Genomic DNA, 21,362 nt, shown 5'->3' on the forward strand with positions numbered 1-21,362 from the left:
AGAAAACAGCAGCTCTTGCAGACTTTGTTGTGGGCTTTAGGGCATGGGGAGAGATTATTTTTAAAATAACCTTACTCCAGAGAAGAGGTAGAAGGCATCAGACTGAACTCCAGATTTCTATCTGCCGTTGAGTTTTATCGTATCTCAGATCAGATGGCTCCTCGCTGTCACTGCCTACCTGCTGCTGCTTTTGCATAACTTATACAGCTCAGCAGGCTGACGTGCCACGCTGGTATCTGGCCCGCGGCCTTGGAATAAAATTGTGTTTATTCTCCTAAAACGTCTGGTTGGTGGGAGGTTCTTCAGCATGGCTTTGCTGTTCGGTGACTTCATTGCATGACAGATCTGAAAATTTAGTACTAATGGATTTTTTTATGTATGTTGTAAGGACTCTGGTTCTGATGTGAAATAAAAAACATTGCACCTTCTGAGACCAGAGCAGAATTTAACTAGTTCTGGTGCAGTGACAAATTGTTGAAGGGAATGTATTTTGATGACCTGTTAATTTCATCCTGTAAAGGAATAATGGAGATGAGGAATTTCACGGGACTGTTACAACGGAGAGAAATGTAGTTTGATACCTGCAGGCTTTTGGAAGAAACAGGTGATCTACTGCAAAAATGGCTGTATTTTACATGCCTGTCCTAAAAGCTTTTACTTGTGTCTTTTCACATGAGGGATGTGCTTGGAGAGGTGCGTACTCATGTGGTCTGTGTTGACAGATGTCTCAGATCCATGCACTGCTCTTAGTTACTCATAGCCTCACAAGCACAAACTGGCTGTTAGCAATGCACAAAAAGATTTTATCATTTTCAGGAGTGGGGTGCTTCTGTATTCGGTTGTATTGTTAGCATAAAAGGACTCTGAGTTTCTCCTGGCTGCTACAAGCGTGCTCACACTGTCTTTTGCCAGAATTTACACACCCGCTTTGTCACTGCTAGCATTTGGATCCATGCAAATCTTGAGTTGTTCTTGTTTGGAACTCGCTTTCTATTTGGTGGCTTCTAGGTTACGTTAATATAAAGGTATTTTGGGAATGGAGTCTTTACTACAATTCTTTTGTTTCCTTGTTTAAAAAAAAGGCCCCCCCAAAAAAAAAACAGGAAGAAAAAGAAGAAAAACTGGTAAAATTGGGTTTGAAACCATCCCCTTCTGCCCCTCCCACTGTCAGGGTTTGGCTACGTAAGGCTTGTTAAGAAGACAACTAAAGAGGTCACTGTGGTTTGCCCCGTTGAACCTTTGCACTGCTACTACTGAGATGTGAGGAAAACCTTTCTGCAGGCTGGTAATACCATGAGGTCTGAGGTTGTTTGTTTGGTTTTGTTTTTTTAACTACACTCAACAGGATATGAAGTGTCATTTCAAGTTATCCTATCAGCTTTTGTTTATTTTCCACCTCTTGCTTGAAAAGAGGTTTATCTCCTCTCTTCCTGTTTGACGACTTACTTTCATCTGGTTAGCAAGAGCTGAGCTGCTGATGGTTCAAGGGCATTGGCTGATGAGAGGAGTGACATCTGGTATAAATTGTGTTTTTGTGCAGAAAGCAGATGGAACATGCAACACAAACTTCAAAACTACAAAGACACAGGAGCAAGTTCTCCAGGTTTTTGTGGAATTCATTGAGGGCAACACAACTATTCTGGTGAGTCTGAACTCTTCATGTTCATGATCTTTGACCTATACAACTTACTTGAGGGTCGTACTTCCTCTGGTACAAGAAAGGTGGATTTAACTGCCAAGGAAGAACTTCCAGTCCCACTGAGCAGATGGGCTGGACATGAAGACTTACTGGGCAGTGAGCAGTGGTTGGCTGAGACCTGTTCTGGCACCTCTTGCCATGAATTCCTCAGGTTTCTCATGCTAGCCGAAAATCAAACTTGTGACTTGCCACCAGTCTCCACCATAAGTGTAAGATGTATCAGGAGGGTGATGATTTATGAGCAAGGATTGTGTTGGCAGAAAACTTGTGATGAGGGAATTTGTTCTAGAGAGAAGAAAAACAGAGCATATGAACAGGAAGTGAGATTGGTGGCTGGCTCTGCCTGTGTATGAGACTTGCCTCAGAGAGCAATTCCTGTATGCTACTTCATGGTTTTTCAGAGGAAGCACAGGAGGCATGTGGTAGATGTCATAATGTCTCTCTTGTCTTCAGAACTTCAAAGGCTGCCATAGCATTTTGTTGCTATGTTGTGTAGAAGCCATTATGAGGAAAGATTAACCACCCAGGAGCAGTGTACTTGGTAATACAGGACAGCATTAAAAATGCATAGTAGAGCTTCATGTGTTGATTTTCCTCCCCTTATATGTTTTCCTCCCCTTACATGTTTGGAGCTTCCTTGTCTCTCTAACACCAGCTCATTCTCTTTCCACTGTGGTGAACTGAAAGATTCTTCATTGCTTGAAACTTCTATTTTCATTGGAAAAAAAAAATAAAAAAGAGGGAAAAATAAAAGAAGCATTTAGCATTTGGCTGCAGAGCAGACTATATTATTGCATCCAGAGCAAGACAGATAAGTGTGCTTGGTGTAATGCATGCAGCAGAGGGACTCTATTCTTTTGCAGTGGAAGCCTGTTGAAGTGTATTTTCAGGTTGACTTTCAAATGACGGCTCTGTTTGGAAAGACTTCTAATCTAAAATCAACTCTTTGTTACATTGGTTCTTGTAAGCAGAATATCTTCATTCATTCTCTGCCTGTTTCTGTTTTCTTTTTTCTGTCGTCACTTTCCAGAAAAAATACCTCAAGCGTCTGCAGGAAATTCATATCATTCTTGAATCCTCAGACTTCTTCAAGCGACATGAGGTGAGTAGTGAGTGTAATGCTGTGTGAAGGTGTAGTTCTGCTTCTTTTGGTCATTCACATGTACTTTGGAATTGCCTACTCTATTATTAGAAAGGAGTTTGTGGTAGAAGAAAACAGTACAGGTAACACAAAGCCTTCATCATAAGGATACAGGAATAACAGATGTTTAAGAATAATGGATCCTCTCATCTTTATAACATACCAACACATTGAGCCCTGGGCCACTGTCGAGAATAGTTTAGTAGTACCAGTTTCCTGTCGTTTTCTCTAATCTCGGTGTGTTACAGTGGAACATTTACAGGGAAGTGATAATATGGAAGCTTGCATCTGGTACAATAGAATCCAGTTGTGTTTAGACAATCAAGTCTTTATCAAAATACTGGATTTGTGTTGGATCTGTATAATTCTGCTATATACGTTCTCCTATGCTTTTCTGTGGAGAGGGCAACATTGGCATTTTAAGTTCATCTTATTACAGCTCAAGATTTTGAGGTCAGGCATTTTATTTTACCTTGTTAATTTCCACTTGTCACTGGAGGCAATTTTGTTAATCACAGGTTATAGTCTTTATTTGAAAATAGTTACTGGCATTTGCTCCACTGCTCGAATTGAGACCAGCTGCCGAGTGGGCTGGTGAACTGCTTTTCTTCCCTCTGTCTGATGGGTCCCTTTTCTCAGCTAGCTGCCCATTTATATGTTACTGATAGATTTTAGTTATATAAACAATGCATACCAGTTGTAAATATGCAAGCAGGGTGGCCCTAAAGACTGTTGGGTGAGAAGGCTGTCATCTTAGTGGAAGGTGTGATAAGAGGAGGCCTAAAGATACGCTTTTAACATCATCTCAATCCGCATTCCAGGTCGTTGGAAGTTCACTACTTTTTGTACATGATGGCAGTGGGAATGCCAATGTGTGGCTGATTGATTTTGGGAAGACCACTCTTCTTCCTGATGGGCAGATGCTGGATCATAGGATCCCCTGGCAAGAAGGCAACAGGGAGGATGGGTACTTGTTGGGACTGGACAATTTGATTCGCATCTTGGAAAGCATCACGGAAAGATGAGTTGAAAGTGGCACAAAACTTACAGGGCTGCTTTGTAACTTTCTTCTCTACTGAGATCACTCAGAAGGAAACTGCTTTGACTCGCTCCCTTCAGACTTCTGAGGTCATCACAGTGCAGAGGGAACTACATCCAGAACCCAGCAGCTAGTTATCAAAAGTACTTTGCATCAGCCCTCTGTGAACCTGAATAACTAACTCCAGATTGGTCTGCATTGCACCAGCCTCACGTAAGACTGGTCCTCAGAGAATCAAGATCTCCATACTCAGGAATCACACCAGCATGAGTCAAGAGGTCTGTATGGTAAACCAGAATGATTCTGATTTCTGGTAAACTGATTGGACTTCCAGATTACCTCTCAGTGATCCAGAGCAAGTGCTTGGGAATTGAAGGGAGGAGTAACGATTTTTCAGGGAACTGGATAGTTTTGAAACCAGCAGGAGCGTTTCTTTTCTTTCACCCTAATTCCAAGTCTTCTTGCTCCTGTGTAAACTATAGGTTGGACTAACAACAGCTGCTGCCTTATGTTATGGTGTACTCAAGGTGGAAATCGATGATAATCAGAAGAATCCTGGAGCAAAGTGAGACAGCAGTTGTAGTGGCTGTATGTGGTAACTATTGATTAGTCCTCCTCATCCCCACCTTAGACTCAATTCACATCTGTCCAAGAGCACCCTTTGCTTTTTTATGTAGCCTCTCAGGAGATTACAGATAGTCCAGGGAGAGAGTAGCAGCCTGTTGTCTCCAGGAACATTTGACTTTTCAAACTGGGTGGGCTGTTGGAAAAGTGCCTAGCTTGGCAGGTTTGGCCTCTTGCAGCTGAACTACAGCTGTGAAAATCAATGATTGCACTCTAGCACTCAGACTGGGGGAACTAAGGGGGTTTTTCAAGGCTTGCTCATTTTTAACATAAAACCACTGTACACATGCACATACATGCACACACTAGTAGCCAGTAACCAATGTGATCTTTTAAGATTATAGTTTGACTATCTTCTGATGCACATGAAAGAGGTGATTTCTTGACCATGCTCCTATTCCCAACTATAATGCTGCCACTGAAGTGTGTAGACTTATATAAGTACTTTTATATAAAAGTGTATAGTGCAGCAGTCAAGAAAGTAAAGTTCCTGCATTCACAGCATTACACTAAGGATAATTCCTAGACATTCCTCCTCCAATATATCAGCTGTTAACTCAGGGCAGTTTGGGGGAAGGAATGTCAATATATCACATCCTTTAATCCCTGTCTGGAATCACAGGACCACTTTTGGTTTACTCTTTTCTGCTGTGGCCCAGGCACAGCCACAGAAAATTCACAGTGATTCACAGTGTTTAAATTAAAATCAAGAAACAGTGAAGTGATACTTCTTATAATGGCTTCACATACCGTTTCTGTCGGTTGCCTCTTGCCACTTTAACAATTCTATAAATATAACAGCATATAAAGACCATCGGTATTCACCTGTTCACTTACGTTCCAGGCTTTAATATAAATATATGTTGATGCAGTTGCCAAAATGAGGACATGGCTTAGATTAGTGTTTGATTAATTCACTTTTAACATCTTGAGCTGGTTATGCACATCAATCAGAAATTGCTGTCTCTTGCGAGTGTCCTGTGCTCAGAAAAGATTCCAAGAACTTCATCTATCCAAGGATAGATGAAGGTAACTCGGTGCTTTGGGGAGCAGCTTTTTCAAGAATAACTAACTGTGACCATGAGCAAAAATCCTGTAGAGATCCTGTAGCTCTGGAATGAAATGCATCTGTAACATTTGTAATTTGAATCAAAGGGAAATCAAAGAATTACTTTTGATAACAGACTCTTGTACTATGAGATCAGATTTGAGAACGTATTCATCACCTCTAAACAAAACAGCAGTATTAAAAATGCACTTGTGCCCTAAAGGTAAGAGGACATAGAAGGGGTATCCTGTGGGAAATAGTGAGGTAGTGAGGTGTGGAGACGTTTTGTTGTCAAACAGAGGTTGTTTGAAACTGATAATTATTTTGCAGTTCACTGCAAATTCAGACTTCTTCTGTGGCCTTCTAGAGTCCTTCTCAATTTATTTTCATGATAGTATGCTAATGAACTTTCCACTGTTCTTTGGTAGTTTTTTTTTTTTCCCAGAGGGTTTTTTAGCTAAAGAGTTTGCACTTTTTTCTTTTTTTTTTAAGTTGTGGTGAGCTTCCAGTATTGAGCATGCATGTTATAATTTCTGATGCCTCCTAACTTTGGAATTCCTGTGAGATGACAAATTAATCTGTGGTGATTTTCATACTATTAATTAAGAAAAAGTCCTCCTCCTTTTCTGCAGCCAACAGGTAAACTATCAGCTAGCAATGCTTAAGGAGAAAAAAGGAGTAAATAAATCTCACAGGAGTACCTTTAATAACAAGGCCTTTTCTCTAAGACTGCAGTTCCAGGGATTTAGGAAAAAAACAACCAAAAACAGAACTGGAAAAGGTTAAATAAAGTATAATGAGACAGGGAGATACAATTAATTAGTGGTTTGCATAATTAACTTTTATCATGCTTTTTTCTGTTAACACGTGAACCTTTTGCTTCAGTACGTTATTTTCTGGATGGGGGTGGGATTTAGGAGGTAAAAGTTAGCTGATACTCCAGTGTCACTTGAGAATGTGTCATGAACTTTTAGAATTAATGTCTTGTTTTAAAGAAGTAGAAGCAATGTGGTAGCAGTACTTCAAAAACCTGACTGCTGCTAGCACCACCGAGGGTGGTTTGTAGACCTTCATCTTGGAGATAACAAGGGAACCTCTTCACAGCTGTGCGGTAGGTGAGAAGATGGGAGTGGGAGAGGGGAGAAGGAAAACCTCAGCTATAGCAGTCCTTATTTATTTCCTTACTCTGGAAATTCATTCTAGATGCTAAATAGTTCTAGTAAGTTTGTTTTGAAATTATCCTTTGGCTTATCAAAGGGTTAGAAAGAAGAAACTGCAATCTAATATTATGCTGCAGCTACAGGAAAGGTGCAAAGGAAGGAGCTTTTCATTAGCAAAGGGCAAGTATAGGACTGCAAATGTGAGGACCGGAGCTCTCAGAGACTGGAGGCTGTGAGATCATGAGCAAACGATCCCAGGATAAATTAGATAACCTTGATTCACATCAGAAGTCCCTGAGTGGCTCTTTGTGTACATTCATGTGCTACTGTGAGGAAGCAGCATAGCTTTCTTTTGCTATGGAGTAAGTTGCCTTGAACAAGCTTACATTTGTATGAGATCAACATGTGCAGGCATTTGCCATATAAGAGCTGATGCATGATAGCCACGGCACTTGCTCACACACAAGTCCAGGACATAGTTCTTTAAATGCTTCCGCTGGGATAGTGCCTCACTCTGGAGACACTGAAATCACATGCGTTTCCACAGCATGGGAAGATAGATATGCTTGTCCAGGCATGGAGCAACTAACCGCTGAGTTAGGCACCAAGGTCATTAAGCTCACTAGTTAGATGCACCAGAGTTCAGTGTGAATCTAGCAGTAGGACGTCTCTTCCCCAGCTTTGACAGGGACTTGCGTTTTGGCCTTGGGCAGCTATCCTTGGCTTCAGCTTTGTTCCTGTTTTACAGATGATAATAGTACCTCCTTACCTCATAGAATGGTATGAGGCTGTACTTCATTTTTGCCTGCAAGATGCCGTGAGGTTCTTTGGCAGAAGGTGCAATATAAAAAGAAGTACACAAAGAAGTATATTGGATGAGTTTAAAAATGATAGGTGTTAAGGTTCCCCATGGATATACATTTGGATTAAGTTTAACCAAAGTGATGCTAATTAAATGCCTCTGTATTTTGCACGTGGAATATTCATTTACCATCTGATTCTGATTCAGTTCCAATGATAGGGAAAGATTTCAATGGGATTTGGACTAAACCCGTGAGTATCTCACAGGGCTTTTGCTTTTTTTTTTTTTTTTTAATTGGTGTCATTATTTTTTGTTATTCTTACAGTACTGAGATCAAATGACCTGTATTGTCAACAGTGCTTCTCTTCTGAACACTACAATGCAATGCTGACTGTGGTCACTTTTGACTGTATTGGCTGAGTGTTTGTTACTCTTAAGCGTGTATGCTAATAAATACATGAGACTGAAGGAAAAAAGGGATCAATGGTGATTTGGTCACACAAGAATAATATTTTCTTAAACAGCTTCCCTATGCAAGGGATTAAACCTTGTTATTTCAGTGTTTCTTGTGGTTTTAGGCTTTAGTATCTACTATTTCCTGAAATAAAACTGGTTCTGAGACATCTGGAAGCTGACATTGCAACTCTGTTCCCAACACCATGCAAAGTTTGAAGGCTTTCTTAGAGGTAAGTTCTGTCTCAAAAATGCAATTCTTGCAGCATATCAAAACACAACGCATTAAAATGTACTTTGCACACAGAGCAGTTAACTGTTTCCACAGGGCTGTCTTTCATGGCAGTAGAGGATAAACAGTGCTCTGTTCCTGGAGTCAGTCCTCCACCACTTTCTCAGCAAGACAGTGTCCTCTTACTTGTGTGCAAACTGTGTTTAACACAGAGGGAAACAAGTAGTCAGCATTAGCGTCTCTTTATTTTGTGTTGCAAATATAAAGTATACATTTGTCCAACTTGAAATTGCATAGAAGCAGGCTTGCCATCTACTTATGCACAGTAGTCACCCAAAAAGGTAAGTTGACAAGAAGAGCTGTCGTGTTCAGAGGTAATGACAAATCAAAACTGGTTCAATTAAACAAAAGTGCCATGTGATGAGACTAGCAGATGTTAGTGATGTCATGCCTAAAGTCTCTGCATCAGATTGGAAAGGGTAGGCAGCTAGGAGCAGGAAGAGCAATGCCACAGTTGCAGGAGAAAGCTTATCTGGCGTAGCGCTGCTGCTCAGTGGTTGTGGTCCCTGCCTCACACTGCTGCAGGGATGCACATAGTTTGGGGAAAACCATATTCCCAGCAGTAGAGTTCTGTTTCAGGTAAGAAGTAGGAGGGTATTGGAGGTGGAATAAGTTATACTTGCTAAAGCCCATATCTATGTAATTATATCTGTGAAACTGTCTCAGTGTACTCCAGCCCCTGGCAAGTAAGTGGAGAACTTACCTGGGGAAAAGGGTAGATAAAAGCGGAAACCTTAAATCTGTGCACAGTTAAAAATTCTGTCTGTTTAAAGGGAAAATGAAGATGCAAAACTCTTGAAGTAGAGGAGAGAAAAGATAGCAAGAATATCAACAAATGTGAAAAGACAAAAATAAGACAAATTGAAATTCACATTATTTCATCTTTTGTTATTACAGTCCTCTTAAAAATGTAGGTGTGAGGCTGCATGAAGGAACATAAAGTACTAATGCAAAATCCAGAAGAAAAAAAAAATCTCTAAATACACACATCTGAAACTGAGGTGGTAGATAGTCTTTGTTAAAATGTAGAGACCTAATGGGAAGAACAATTTATAGTATCTCTATACAGGGCTGATTCTTCACTGGGGAGCTGTTGGAAGACTTTCCATATGGATTGCGTGACTAAATAATGCCAGTCTTCAGCTCAAGTCAATCCTCTCGGTAACAAAATCCATTTTTTGGGTTTTAGTTGCCCAAGTAATCTAATTTTGACAGTATGGGTTAAACTCATTCATTATGCAGTACGTGCATCTCCTTAAAAGACTATTTTAAGTAAGTGGTATTTTGAAATGGTAAAATTTGGACACTGTGGAATCTGTGGTTGTATTAACAGTCTAAGAATTGTAGGAATTAGTGCTTGGTGTAGTATACATCATTTAGAATTATTTTTCTTTTTAAATAACCTGTTTTGGACAGCATATTGCATCACAGTAGGAGCAGTATTAGCATTATTTCCTCCTGTATTGTTATTTAAAAAAATTCTTACTATAAGGTTTTTGAAAAGCATGTAAGAGATCAGATACACACAGAAAAGCTATTACAGGTCAGAGATTGGTGGAGTCTGTGTTGACAGAAGTTTGCTTACCTTTATTTCTACTTGAGGAAGGTAAGAACACATAAAAAGCATGTTGCTAGTGCAGATGCTTAAAGTTCTCAGCCAGTTCTTTTAGTGCCCATTTGGTCTGCGCAGATCCATGTTCTGTCTTGTTAGGAGACACTGCATCTGACTCAGTACACCCTGAGCTACATGCTGTCGTAAACTAGCAACGTACATGTAAGAGATAATAACTGCATGCTTATTCTACTCTTACAAATGCCCTTCAACACCCTGCTATTGGTCACTCATAGAGATAAGATATTGGGCTGGATGGAGCTTTACTGTAGTTCAGTGGAGCTTTTTTCCTGTTCTCCCTGTATATATAAGTATAATGACTTAACTATTCATTGCAAACATCTGTGTTGTCCAAACTGCTAGACTGATGGACTTGCTTACATTTTATGAATAAATTAAGAGAGAGCTGCATGCAAGACCACATGTAGCACTGGTGAGTAGTGGAAACTATAGTTCCAACTTTGCTCTGCTCTCACTTTACTTTTCTCACTTTACTTTACTTTTCAATGCCTTATGTAGTTTTATCAATATTTGCTTCTCTAAATTCATGAATGAAGTTGAAGCAAATGCTGTGTATGTGAAAAACAATGGTAGCTCAAACTGAGCTCAGCAGGGATCCTGCCTGCTTCTCATTGGAATGTGCTAGCATTATTGTATATAGATGAGCTGCTGTTAATCCAGCTAGCCAGGATTAGGTCTGTTTATTCTTGACAAGCAGGTTGCAGAGGTGGGCTGCCTGCGACATAACCAGAAATGTTAGCCTCTGCAAGGGGAAAGGACGACTACCCTAATTTCCTGCTAACTCTACCTCATCTAACCTGGCTGTAGCAGTTCCTGGACATAAGGTAGGACAGACAATGGGCTAAAAGCATGAGTAATACCATGCTGACCACTTGTAACTTCACAACATGGATTTGGAATTTTTTCCATGCTATACAGCTCACTGCTAAAAGGATCGTCATCATCATCAGTAACATCTGGAAATCAGAATATAAAAAACTACTCATTCTGAAGCTTAAGGTCTAAGACTACAGGAAGCTGGGAACAAGTACAAAGCCAGATAAGCAAAGCATTAAACCTGAACTGAAAAAGCACTTCACTGACAAAGGATGGATTCAGACTCTCCACTCTGTGCTATTCAGTACGATATATCAGCAGTATCCAGCCCTCAGTGACGTAGAGGAAATGAAGTTTGTCTTCAAAGCAATCTCTATCCTGCTAACTCACATCTTTAGACTGTATGCATACAGCTAATCCCTGTATGTGTAGCTTGTACTGGGGCACCTCACCTCTTTTGGAAGAGAACAAGATGGAGGCTATAGCCAACATCGTGGCATACAACTTGATTACATGTAAAGGCAGCATGTTGTTTGCCGTTGCAGGTTGGTTATGCACAGTACAGGAGTGGGACAGGGACAAAACGCTTGAAACTGCTCAAGCTTAAACCAAAGTATTTACTTTTCCAGGCTCCAGGCTTTAACCAGTAAACATCTGTTTAGACTCTAAATAACAGAAAATAGCCTTAGAAATAGTCTTTCAAAAAAAAACAACTACATTAACCAGCAACTCTGTATGCTAGAAAGGTTAAAGAGAATAACAATGTGTGTGTGAAGCCACGTCATAGTTATAGCTTTAAATGGCTGAGCTATTTTGCCTTGCTGTAAAAGGGGCGTCGTAAGGTGATGTCTGTATTAAGCAGGTTGTCTTCACTCTGCTCCCTTGCATTACTCTGTTTCTACTTCAAAGGAGTACATATGAAAATTGCAACCAGCTACAGCCTACCAAATTCTACCATTACCTTAGAACATCAGTAATGCTTATCAACATAGCACAGGAAATTACAAAAAGTACTTACAAAAACGAAGTCCATCCCAAATAAAGTCCATTAAAAGATGAAGATAGTCCATTTCCCATCACCCCCATCAGCTCACTCTTTCTTGGAAAGCCACCTGCCCCTTCCACATCAGGAGCTGTGAAGAACACAACACCGTGAGGCAAGCAGTACATTTTCCTTGTTATTCAAAGAGAAACCATCAGCTTTACTATCTATCTATTTTTTTCAATCATAAATTTGTTTTCCTCTTCATTGCTTGTTTTCAAAATGCATGCTCAGAGGATCCTGGGTTTTTTTTTCATCCTTCTTGCTACTTCCAATTTAAGCAGTAACTTCATGTTTTTCAAAGGGTCTGCTATTAAAGAGATGAAAATGTGGCTGCTATTCATTTACTTTCCTGTCACTATGTGAGCATCATTAGGCAATTCCTCAGGACAGTAAAAAGCTCAAGGAAACACAGCAGGTCTTCACAAGTTGTTCACTGCTGGCACAGCATGCATTTTTGGTTTCTAAGGTCAGAAAGAAGAGCAGCCTAAGTTGGTCATTATTTCCATGACACATCCAAACACTATGGTTGGATGATAAGTCTATTTCTTTTCACCTGAGCTGATTGAAAAAGAGGTCTTTTGTTAGGTACTGTATGCAGACTCAGAGCAGCAATGCTGTTATTCTCTACAACTAAGTTGGTCCAATGGAACATAGTCGCTGGACAGAAGTAGAAATGCAACTGTCTGTAATGATCTGGGGATTTGGCAGGTAGAAGGAGGAAGATGATCATTGCTGATGTCGAAACATCACCCCTCTAAAGGAACTTACATGGAGGAAGTAAGTGAAATAGGAAGCAGTTCAAGTTTGCCCTTCCAGAAACACTCACATTCTCTGATATTTGGATGAATCTTTTCTGTTATACTGGTGTAACACTCAGATCATCTGACAAAGACAGACCAGAGTCCCTCTCTCTTGCTGCTTTATCTGTTTTATAAAAAGGTTTCTCATCTGTATGCAGACTGGAGCTCCTTAGCACAGCTGCTCTGACCCCTGTCAAAACTGATGGTGGGTGATCAGTGCCATAGCACAGATCATCATATGCATAATTTACATTACCACAGGGGAAAGTCTGGAGTTTCACCAGTTCGATCCCACCAATATCTAAGTGAGGGCAGTTGCTTCGACTTGGAGATGCTGGAGATGCCCGAGAACTAGGAGAAGAACTGCAATTTCCATCAAAGCCTGAATCTTCTCGCTCTGGAGTTGCTTTCAGTTTGGAGGTGGGGCTTAAGTGACACATGTTCTCTAGCACCCATGATCCATAGGTTGGATTCCAAAGGTTTTTAGTTTTGTTCTTCAGTCTGTGGGTTGGTGGATTGCTGAATTCTAACTTCCAGGATGCGCTGAAATCGCTGAGGCATGGCAGGCTGGGCCCTCGAGCAGCCCGATTGCTGAGGTTCTCCACCAGTAGCTCTTGTGGACATTGTACGAGTTTTTGCCCAGGACGGTGGGAATCCAGGGTTTTAGGTGTCATCTGAGGTGTAAGAGAAGGGCTCACCAACAGGGGCACTATCCCACTGGAAACATTTGGGCGCACAACCGTGTTCCCTTCATCCTCTGGTGCTGGGCTACACTCCATGGGCAACTCTGTGTTGATCACATCAGGGTCCTAGAAGAAAGGATTGCACAGAAACGTGTTACACCCTGAATGCTTCCAGGCTGACTGTCACACCTGCATTTTCAGAGAAATAGCTATGTGAGAAAAGCTTTTGGCAGAGGCTGGCATTAGGTTTGGGCACTATTCCTGGCACAAGGTGCCGTAAGCCATCTGGGTACTGCATGCTGCTAGGACTTGCAAAAGTATTGTCTTGTTTATGTGCTTCCTTTGAACAGTCGCTGTGCTTTACTGAAATCAGCATATGAGCTGAGGGTTGCCAGTATATAATTTGCCTCTCAGGCAGGTTAGATCCATGCTTCTAACTGTAAAATTCTACCAGATGATGAACATGCTATGCCATCTTCCCTCACCCCCCATTACCAATTCAGCCATGATTTTCAACCAGCACTAGGCAAGGTCAAAGTGTGGACCTTTGCAGACACTAAAACCTTTCTATCACAAAAAGAAGGGCATTTTGCTACTGAACAAGCAGTGAACTGGAAGCAGCCACTTGCACAGGAACAGTATAACCTGATTTTGGTGGGGCTGAAGATAGGTGAGCTAAGGTAGGTAGATGAAAACACAAATGAACAGTTGAGCCAGTACCACCATTGGGAAGTACATCAACCTGTGAGGAGCCTTAATCTTGTTTGCACTAATAGTACATTTGGATGGCTGGCATTCTGGGGATTATCCTCCACACATTCCGGGGATTACCATCCAGTTACCGCGGGCCAATACCTGCGTGCAGTACTTGATTCTTTCCAGGATGGTAGAGAAGTTTGGCCGGTATTCTGGGCTGTGCTGCCAGCACTGCGTCATGATGCGGTACCTTAAAATGAAAGAGAATCCATTAAGAAAGATAATTGTGAAAGATGTGTTTCAATGTGATGTGAGCTTGGGTCCAGAAGAAAAGCACTCAGTAAATGGCTCAAAGGAGTGGAGCAAAAGTAGATGTCATTTCTGCATCCTTGGATCCCAACAGAAAGCAGATCCTGTAGTGGTCTAACTTATGTACAAGAGGCAGTGGCTCAAGAGATGCCCCAGTGGAAGGTTGCCTTTATCCAACCCTTTTGATAACCACTGTTCCATAGTTGAGACAGTGAGGAAATACTTACACAGGCCCTGGACAGTTCTTTGGGGGGTCCATTCTTCCTCCACTGGTGACAAATTCCAGCACTTCCTGATTAGTTTTGCAGGGATAGGGCATGTAGCCCAGAGAAAAAATCTCCCAGAGAAGAACACCAAAGGACCTGTGTCAGAAACCAGACAACAATGCTGATTAGGTTTCCAAGTTTGTGCTCCACAAACCTGGAACAAAGTTGGGTAGGTAAAAATATAGCAGAAACCTTTGAACCTGCAGGCCAACTACGGAAGTGTGCACTTAGCATGGTTATGAGCCAACTTTGATTTAGAAAAGAACAACAAAACAATCAAAACCCTTGTTCAAACTCCCGAAGTAGCTTTGCAGACACCTCAAAATATCTGAATTTGTTCTTTCTGCTGCATTTGTTATTTCTAGAACAGAAAATGCCAAAGCACCCTTTGCTATGCATGGTCTAACTGAAAACAAGAACTGTTATGTTTGTCTTAGAGATTCCTATCTTACTTTGACAGACTTGAGATGTTTGAGTCGGTGTTTGGCAAAAGGATGCTCAAGAATAAAACAAGTTAGAGACCTTCACTAGAAGTGCAAAAGTAAACATTGTCATTATATGGTTGCTCTTTTCTCTTTACATCTACAGGTCAGTTAGGCAGTGACACTCAAAACTCCTTACAGTGTAGACCCAGGGAAATCGAGGGATCTGCAAAGGCTTCAGTAGGGTCATTAATTTTAAGAGTCACTATTTGATGCAAAGGTGGATAAGATTTCCAGTACATACACGTTATGTACAATAGCCTGTTACAGTTACAGGAACTGTAGTGCTCTCCTTCAGAATATTTACTACTGGCTGCTTACAGTTATGTTCTGATACACAATCCCTTGTCTTCTAGCATTAACAACTTCAGGAAACTGGGTCAGTGTGCCATTTAAGGTAATATTTCAGTTTGCTTATTGAAGAGTACTGTATAGGAAGAGAGGAGTTCTTAAGCAACTGGAAAGCTTCCATTCCCCAGCACCTTTGCATGAATGTGTCATTGTTGAGGGGGTGTTTATTTTAAGGAAGAATCAGGCTACATGAAGAATTGGTATATAAATACTGTTTCCTCAGCAACAAGCAAGGGCTTCTGCTTAAATCTGCTGTCATTTTATATACAAAAGAAAAAAAAAAAAAAAAAAAAAGGATAGAAGAGTAATCCTGTGTGGTATAGATAGAGTCATTTACAAAGTATATGAGCAGGCCTTGTCACCAGTAAGTACTGAGTGGCAGATACTAACAGCTGAAGGAAGTGTCTGCATTTTTGACTGAGACTTCTTAGGATTCTAAACAATCTTCTCTTTACATTCCTTGATTACCCTTATATGATACTCTGCATTTATCTATGGCTATTTGTTATGCTCTCCATTTGCACTAGAGTTTTTAATTTTCACTTAATTTCTTAGTCACTCTTCTAACAATGCAGAGGGAAATACCTACTTTTTTTTTTTCTTTTCCCATTTTAGGACATGGGAGATTGATATCTTTAGGGGGGTAGACTTTTTTCCTTGAACAGTAAATGTGGTTTATTAGTGAATAGCAGAGGTTATTAATAGACATTTATTACCAGGTATCAGTTTTGGAGGTAAAAATGCCTTCTAGAAAAGCTTCTGGCGGCATCCACTTGACAGGAAGCATGGCTCTTCCTCCCTTGCGATAGTAACTTGCTCTGGGAAAGATTAAACATATGCAGAATGTCACACAGCATCAAAGGGCTAAGATGTATAAAAGATCCTATCACCACAGCAACAGGAACTGGAGAGAGTGCACGCAGTACTGGGGGCCAAATAAGAAAAAATCATCAACATGAATTGTACCATCTGAGCAGTATTTTATACCATGTTTGCAACTGAGATGGAAAAATGATGATGTTTAGGTGCGTAGCTGAAGAGATCAAATGTGCTGAAGTTGTGCATGAGGCACTGGTACAGAAAATCTTCTTGACGCCATACATTTATAGTTATGAATATTTTTAAAATTTGAGATTACTTGTGGTCAACTAGCTAATAAATTTACCTGAGTTTGGTTTAGCATCCATATGTGTTTGCAGTGTTCTCTAGGGCCCGGTCTGGAATGATACAATTTAAGTGTATTTGCTACTAGGCATAGATGTGTTAACTGTAAATTAACTGGAAATCAAATTCAGAAATGTAATAGACAGTTCAGCTGCTTCAAATTAGATGAGGCAGTTCAAACCATTTAAATGGATACAGATTATTGAGTAATTCATGGGACTGAAATGGCCTTTCACTTACCTGTAGATATCTCTGGCCATCCCAAAGTCACCGATTTTGGCTATTCGACCTGCTCCAGCACAGGTCAAAAGGCAATTCCGTGCAGCTATATCTCTTTAAGAAAAAAGAAAAAAAGGAAGAAAGAAAAAAAAGAAAGCGCACAAGAGAAAACTTCTTCACTGTGAAGGGAACAGAACACTGGAACAGCTGCCCAGGGAGGCTGTGGAGTCTCCTCTGGAGAAGTTCAGAACCTGCCTGGGTGATCCTGAATAATGTGCTGTAGGTGACCCTATTTGAAGCAGGAGGTTTGGACTAGGTGATCCCATTTGATCCCTTCCAACCTCAGCCATTCTGTGAATGTATAATTCTGTCTAATTTTGAACTCTTAACAGGCTAAAGGAATAAAGAATGTTACATCCAGCCCTACAAGTCTTAGCTGAGTCATCTTAACACAAATGAGGATAACTTTAGTGAAAACAAAAACTATGCTAATTACACAATCATTTTCATTAACTGTAATTATTGAACTGCATTTGCATTACATTTTCTACCATTTCTACTCAGTATACTCTGAGCATTACCCGCTACCATCTTCCTTCACTAAAGCAGAAAACAGGGTCAATCTCAGACAAGGTAAGGATCCAACCTCTTCTGCATCAACCACATTATGACAGTATGTTTCTTTCTAAAAAGAAAACAAGTGTTTTTTCAGTGGCATCAGCATCTCTATCAGCAATGCAGATGTGATGCTATTGAAAAGTCTTAGTAAACTGCTTGAAAAGCAGGTTTGATTGAAAAACAGATTTGGTAAACTGTTCCTTTGCTGCTTCTGGCAACCTCCCATGGAACCAAGCAAAGCTACATATGGGAGCAGCCATTTGCTGGATGCAAGTTTAGATTGTGACAAATGGTAGGCATGACTGCGTGGCCAATGCTGAAGGGTTCGTATTAATTTTAAATGTGTGTTCTGAAAAGGGACTCATTAAAAATCATAGCTCTGTGTGGATCCTGTTGGCTGCCAAGAAAAATGAACTCCTTGAACAACTCACGTGTTTCTTCCCACTGCCAGCCCTGAAAATTCCCACAGGGATCTGGAATTCAAGCTTAGCTTTTTCCTTTTCTCCCATTATCATCTGTGATTCACATGACAAGACTTCACATACAAGACTAGGCCCTTAGTGATATCTCTACAACACGATCCTTCCCACCAGGATGTCATTCACCCGTACTTACAGACTTCTCTGAATTGCACATCTATGAACTCTAAATAATACGGATGTCACTAACAAATACTAACATAAGACCTAAATGAAATCCCTTTTATGCAGATTTGCTGAATCGTTGGCTAAAACAAAAAGTCTGTTCCCAGGTTGCTTATACAAAAGATCTAATGGTGTAAAAACTGAGCCAGAGAGTTTTTTGAAAAATAGTGTTTGTCTCTTTCAACAGTAGCACATCGGTTTCTTCCATTTCTGTCCTGAAATTGAGCAGTAGCAATTGGCCATCCACTTGTTGACAGATTTTAGACACCTTATGTGATGGCAGCTAGCTTTGGTGATCTATAGTAAGAAAATCAGGGAACTAATACCTGAGTGAAGTAATGAAAATTGGTTTTACAAAAAATACTTGTGAAGAGCATCACTGAGTTTTCATTGGAATTCTTGCAGCACAAATCAAAAATTGGTCCTTATCATAAATTCATTAGACCAAGATGGGGGGAGGATGCAGGATACTGCTATCATTTTTTTTTTTAATGATGCTGTAGTGATTAACTGTGATGCTGCCAATCAGAATACCGATTTTCTTGTATTTATTTGGCATTCTAAAAGCTAAAATTTGTTGCATGTCCTTACTGCCTTTAAAATATTTATTATGACAGAAGACTTAAGAATAGCTTTTTTGAAAGAACGTACTGTCCCAATAAAAATGAGATTAAAAACTGTATATATTCTTCTCTGATGCTATAACTTGTCTGATGATAGTTCTGCTGTATTTTCTTTGCCATCTGCAAAAAAGACCAATTTGTTTACGGAACTATAATTTTCTTTGTCCTTCTCTGGTTACTTCCTGTAATTCTTGAGGCAGATCATTCCCGAGTGAAGACACACTCTGAAGCGATCCTCATAAAAACTCTCAAGCATTGAGCCTATGATCTCCAGATACTACCCTGGCTTCCAGCTCCCAGCAGACGCACACGGCCCTTCTCCCTGCAGCCTTTACTGGGGAGCCTGTCAGCACGGCAGCCCAACGCACAGCAATTACATTCACACAGCACACGTTGCCCTTCGCATCCAGCCAGCCTCATGGCTCACCTGAGGTGAAAGGAGGAAGAGAAACCCCCTGCCATCACCCGTTCAGTTCTCTGTCCAGACACAGTCCTTTTATATTGCACTTTTCTTCACTTACAAGAATTACTAATCAGCACTTGTTGAGGGGTTCTAAATCTTTGTCTGCTAAGCTTTAAATTTACCATATTCTTAGGGCCATTTAAATTGAAATTTACCACATTCTTTTAGTCTGTGTGGAAAAAGAACGGAGGCATGTGGAGAGGAAGAGGCCATATCCCAAGCCTGTGGCTGACATGGCAAAAGATTTTACATGCTTTGGTTGCTGTCACAGATGCTCTAAACGTAACACGCCCCCTATCTCAATCTCATGCCTTTTTGCCACTTGTTTCCCTCAGTCTCCCCACTTTGTACACACCCTTGCCTAGCTCTGCTTCTTTGCTCTGTGCAACATCACATTTAAGTATGTGTGCTTGTTGGGGGTGGGGGTAAATTGCCTGACAACTTGCATAACTCCATGCTGCACAAAGGCTTAGAGACTGTGTCACCCCCTGGGGCAAAAGTCTCTCCTTTCCTTTACAGACACCCACTGAACTCAGCATAGAGTTCATACTTAGGAACAAATTCAGTTCATGCTATGCCTGGGAACTTTATGAGCTGAAACAATTCCAGAAATAAAGGAGTCCCGCATTCAACTGGAAATCTCAAAAGGCCACCTGTAAGAACCTGTACCCCTTTTATAGTATTTTACTCGTATTTGAAGCCTACCAACATTTTCTTGCTGAACAAAGGGAAGAAAGAGGATTGAACTGAAAAATGATGTTCTCTGGATCACACAGCAGGTCAGCTACTGACCTAAAGTCTTGAGTATTTTGCTTCCTATTATTCCTGCTCTACCTTACTGGAGACAATGGCTCAAATACGGGCAGTCCTGTGCTGATGGGGCAGGGGGATCGGAAAATAGAGCAGGCTGTTTACAAGCTAACACAGCGTGACACTACCATCTAGTGGACCACAGGGCTAATTTCAAATATCTCTGTCTACATTGTAATCACCTGTAGATTGAAAACGCTTGAAACCATTCACTGCAAACAGGAAGATTCCTTTCTTTCCAACAGAGCCCAGCTCGTGCCAGTGACCAGAGGGATTGGCCTGGACACCTGACCATAAGTCTGTTGGTAGAGGAAATCTCTGGCTTCCCTCTGGAGGTAGCTCTGTTTAATGTGCTGCAAATAGAATCCGGATGAGCTTAGCACACTTGTGAACAAACATACACCAGAAGGGACTTTTCCTCCTCACCTGTGTATGAAATGATTCTCTTCCAGATATTTACAGCCACAGGCAATATCCCGAGCTATGTTCAGCAGGTCCTGCATTGTTAGTGTGGATGGCTGATTCTGGAAAACAATGCACAGAAAGTGGTAAGGATAAAACAGTGGAGTAGAAGAGGCAGAGAGAGTAATTACAGAGCAGCAGAAGGGAAAGAGAGAGGCATGTACCAGATGGGGAAAAGGCGGTATCAGTCAGGAGCAAAGAGGGACACGAGCAGCTCAAAAAAAAGTTAGAAAAGGAGATGATAACTTTTATTTAAGCTTTTTTTTTTTTTTTTTTTTTTCTTTTCTTCTCCTGGAGATTTTAGTACTTCTGAGCACAGTGCATGAGTGTAGGCTATTTAGGGATTTATGTTCTGACCTGAATAGCCTAGAAAAGGGGTGGAAGAAAACTGTTCCCTCACAGTATTGAACGTAGTGGTGAAATGGGAGGTAAAACCAAAACAAAGAAAAGCAAAAAAAACCAAAAAACAAAAAACAAAAAAACAAAAAACCAAACCAAAACCAAAAACAAGAAAACCAAATCCAAGCCTTGCTTTTATAGAGTTGATATATTAGCAAAAGAGATTATCTAATTAATTTAGAGAGAGGGAGAGAGCAAAGATGCATGAGTGCACATCTCTGCACAAGTGCTCAGCATTCATCAACTCATCTGTTCTTGTAGGAGGGCAGAGAATACCCTGAGTGTGCAGAAGAGGGACGTGGTATCGCAGGGCTCTGGGACCAGCACTCACCCATCACAACCTACATTTCCTTAAGAACAATAAGGGAATCTCTCCAGAAGCCCTGCTTATTTTCACGCATTTATTCCTCTGTAGGGAAATCTCCTCGGTGTTTCTCCAAGAACTTCAGTATTGCTCTTGGGAAGGGTGGGGAGAAATTACTGCATTGCTCATCAAAAGCTCAAGAGATATCAAATAAATGGTTCTTTTCAATCTGCTTTTGTTCCTGGATGCTGTTATCTCTGTAATTTTTCCTGTTCAAACCACATCGTGTACACTGCAGCCATTGAGCACTGTTTTTA

The 21,362-nt window shown here is 40.7% G+C and overlaps 2 protein-coding genes across 20 annotated transcripts in view; one reads left to right on the forward strand and one right to left on the reverse strand.

Annotated features, from left to right (window-relative positions):
* ITPKA (inositol-trisphosphate 3-kinase A) overlaps positions 1 to 21,273 on the forward strand; it is a 50,787-nt gene extending 29,514 nt beyond the window's left edge. The window contains exons 5-11 of one of the 18 annotated variants that reach the window (XR_014883497.1): positions 1,541 to 1,642; positions 2,730 to 2,801; positions 3,662 to 4,157; positions 8,092 to 8,199; positions 9,328 to 20,215; positions 20,333 to 20,428; positions 21,003 to 21,273. Coding sequence is in view for 1 of the 18 variants with exons in the window: in XM_085224783.1 (XP_085080909.1) it covers positions 1,541 to 1,642; positions 2,730 to 2,801; positions 3,662 to 3,865 (378 nt within the window). In the remaining 17 variants the exon portion in view is untranslated. Of the gene's footprint in view, positions 1 to 1,540; positions 1,643 to 2,729; positions 2,802 to 3,661; positions 7,990 to 8,091; positions 8,200 to 9,327 lie in introns of those variants that run through there. The other 17 variants (XR_014883499.1, XR_014883500.1, XR_014883493.1 and 14 more) reach the window with 17 other exon arrangements.
* LTK (leukocyte receptor tyrosine kinase) overlaps positions 11,305 to 21,362 on the reverse strand; it is an 83,167-nt gene continuing 73,109 nt past the window's right edge. For both annotated transcript variants that reach the window (XM_085224781.1, XM_085224782.1), the window contains 6 exons: positions 20,307 to 20,404; positions 16,744 to 16,836; positions 16,056 to 16,157; positions 14,468 to 14,602; positions 14,091 to 14,181; positions 11,305 to 13,361 (listed from right to left, as the gene is read on the reverse strand). In XM_085224781.1, the coding sequence (XP_085080907.1) occupies positions 12,609 to 13,361; positions 14,091 to 14,181; positions 14,468 to 14,602; positions 16,056 to 16,157; positions 16,744 to 16,836; positions 20,307 to 20,404 (1,272 nt within the window). In that variant the 3' untranslated portion in view covers positions 11,305 to 12,608. The remainder of the gene's footprint in view (positions 13,362 to 14,090; positions 14,182 to 14,467; positions 14,603 to 16,055; positions 16,158 to 16,743; positions 16,837 to 20,306; positions 20,405 to 21,362) is intronic.

The sequence above is a fragment of the Meleagris gallopavo genome, chromosome 5 (assembly GCF_905368555.1).
Source record: "Meleagris gallopavo chromosome 5, MGAL_WU_HG_1.1, whole genome shotgun sequence".
NCBI lineage: Eukaryota > Metazoa > Chordata > Aves > Galliformes > Phasianidae > Meleagris > Meleagris gallopavo.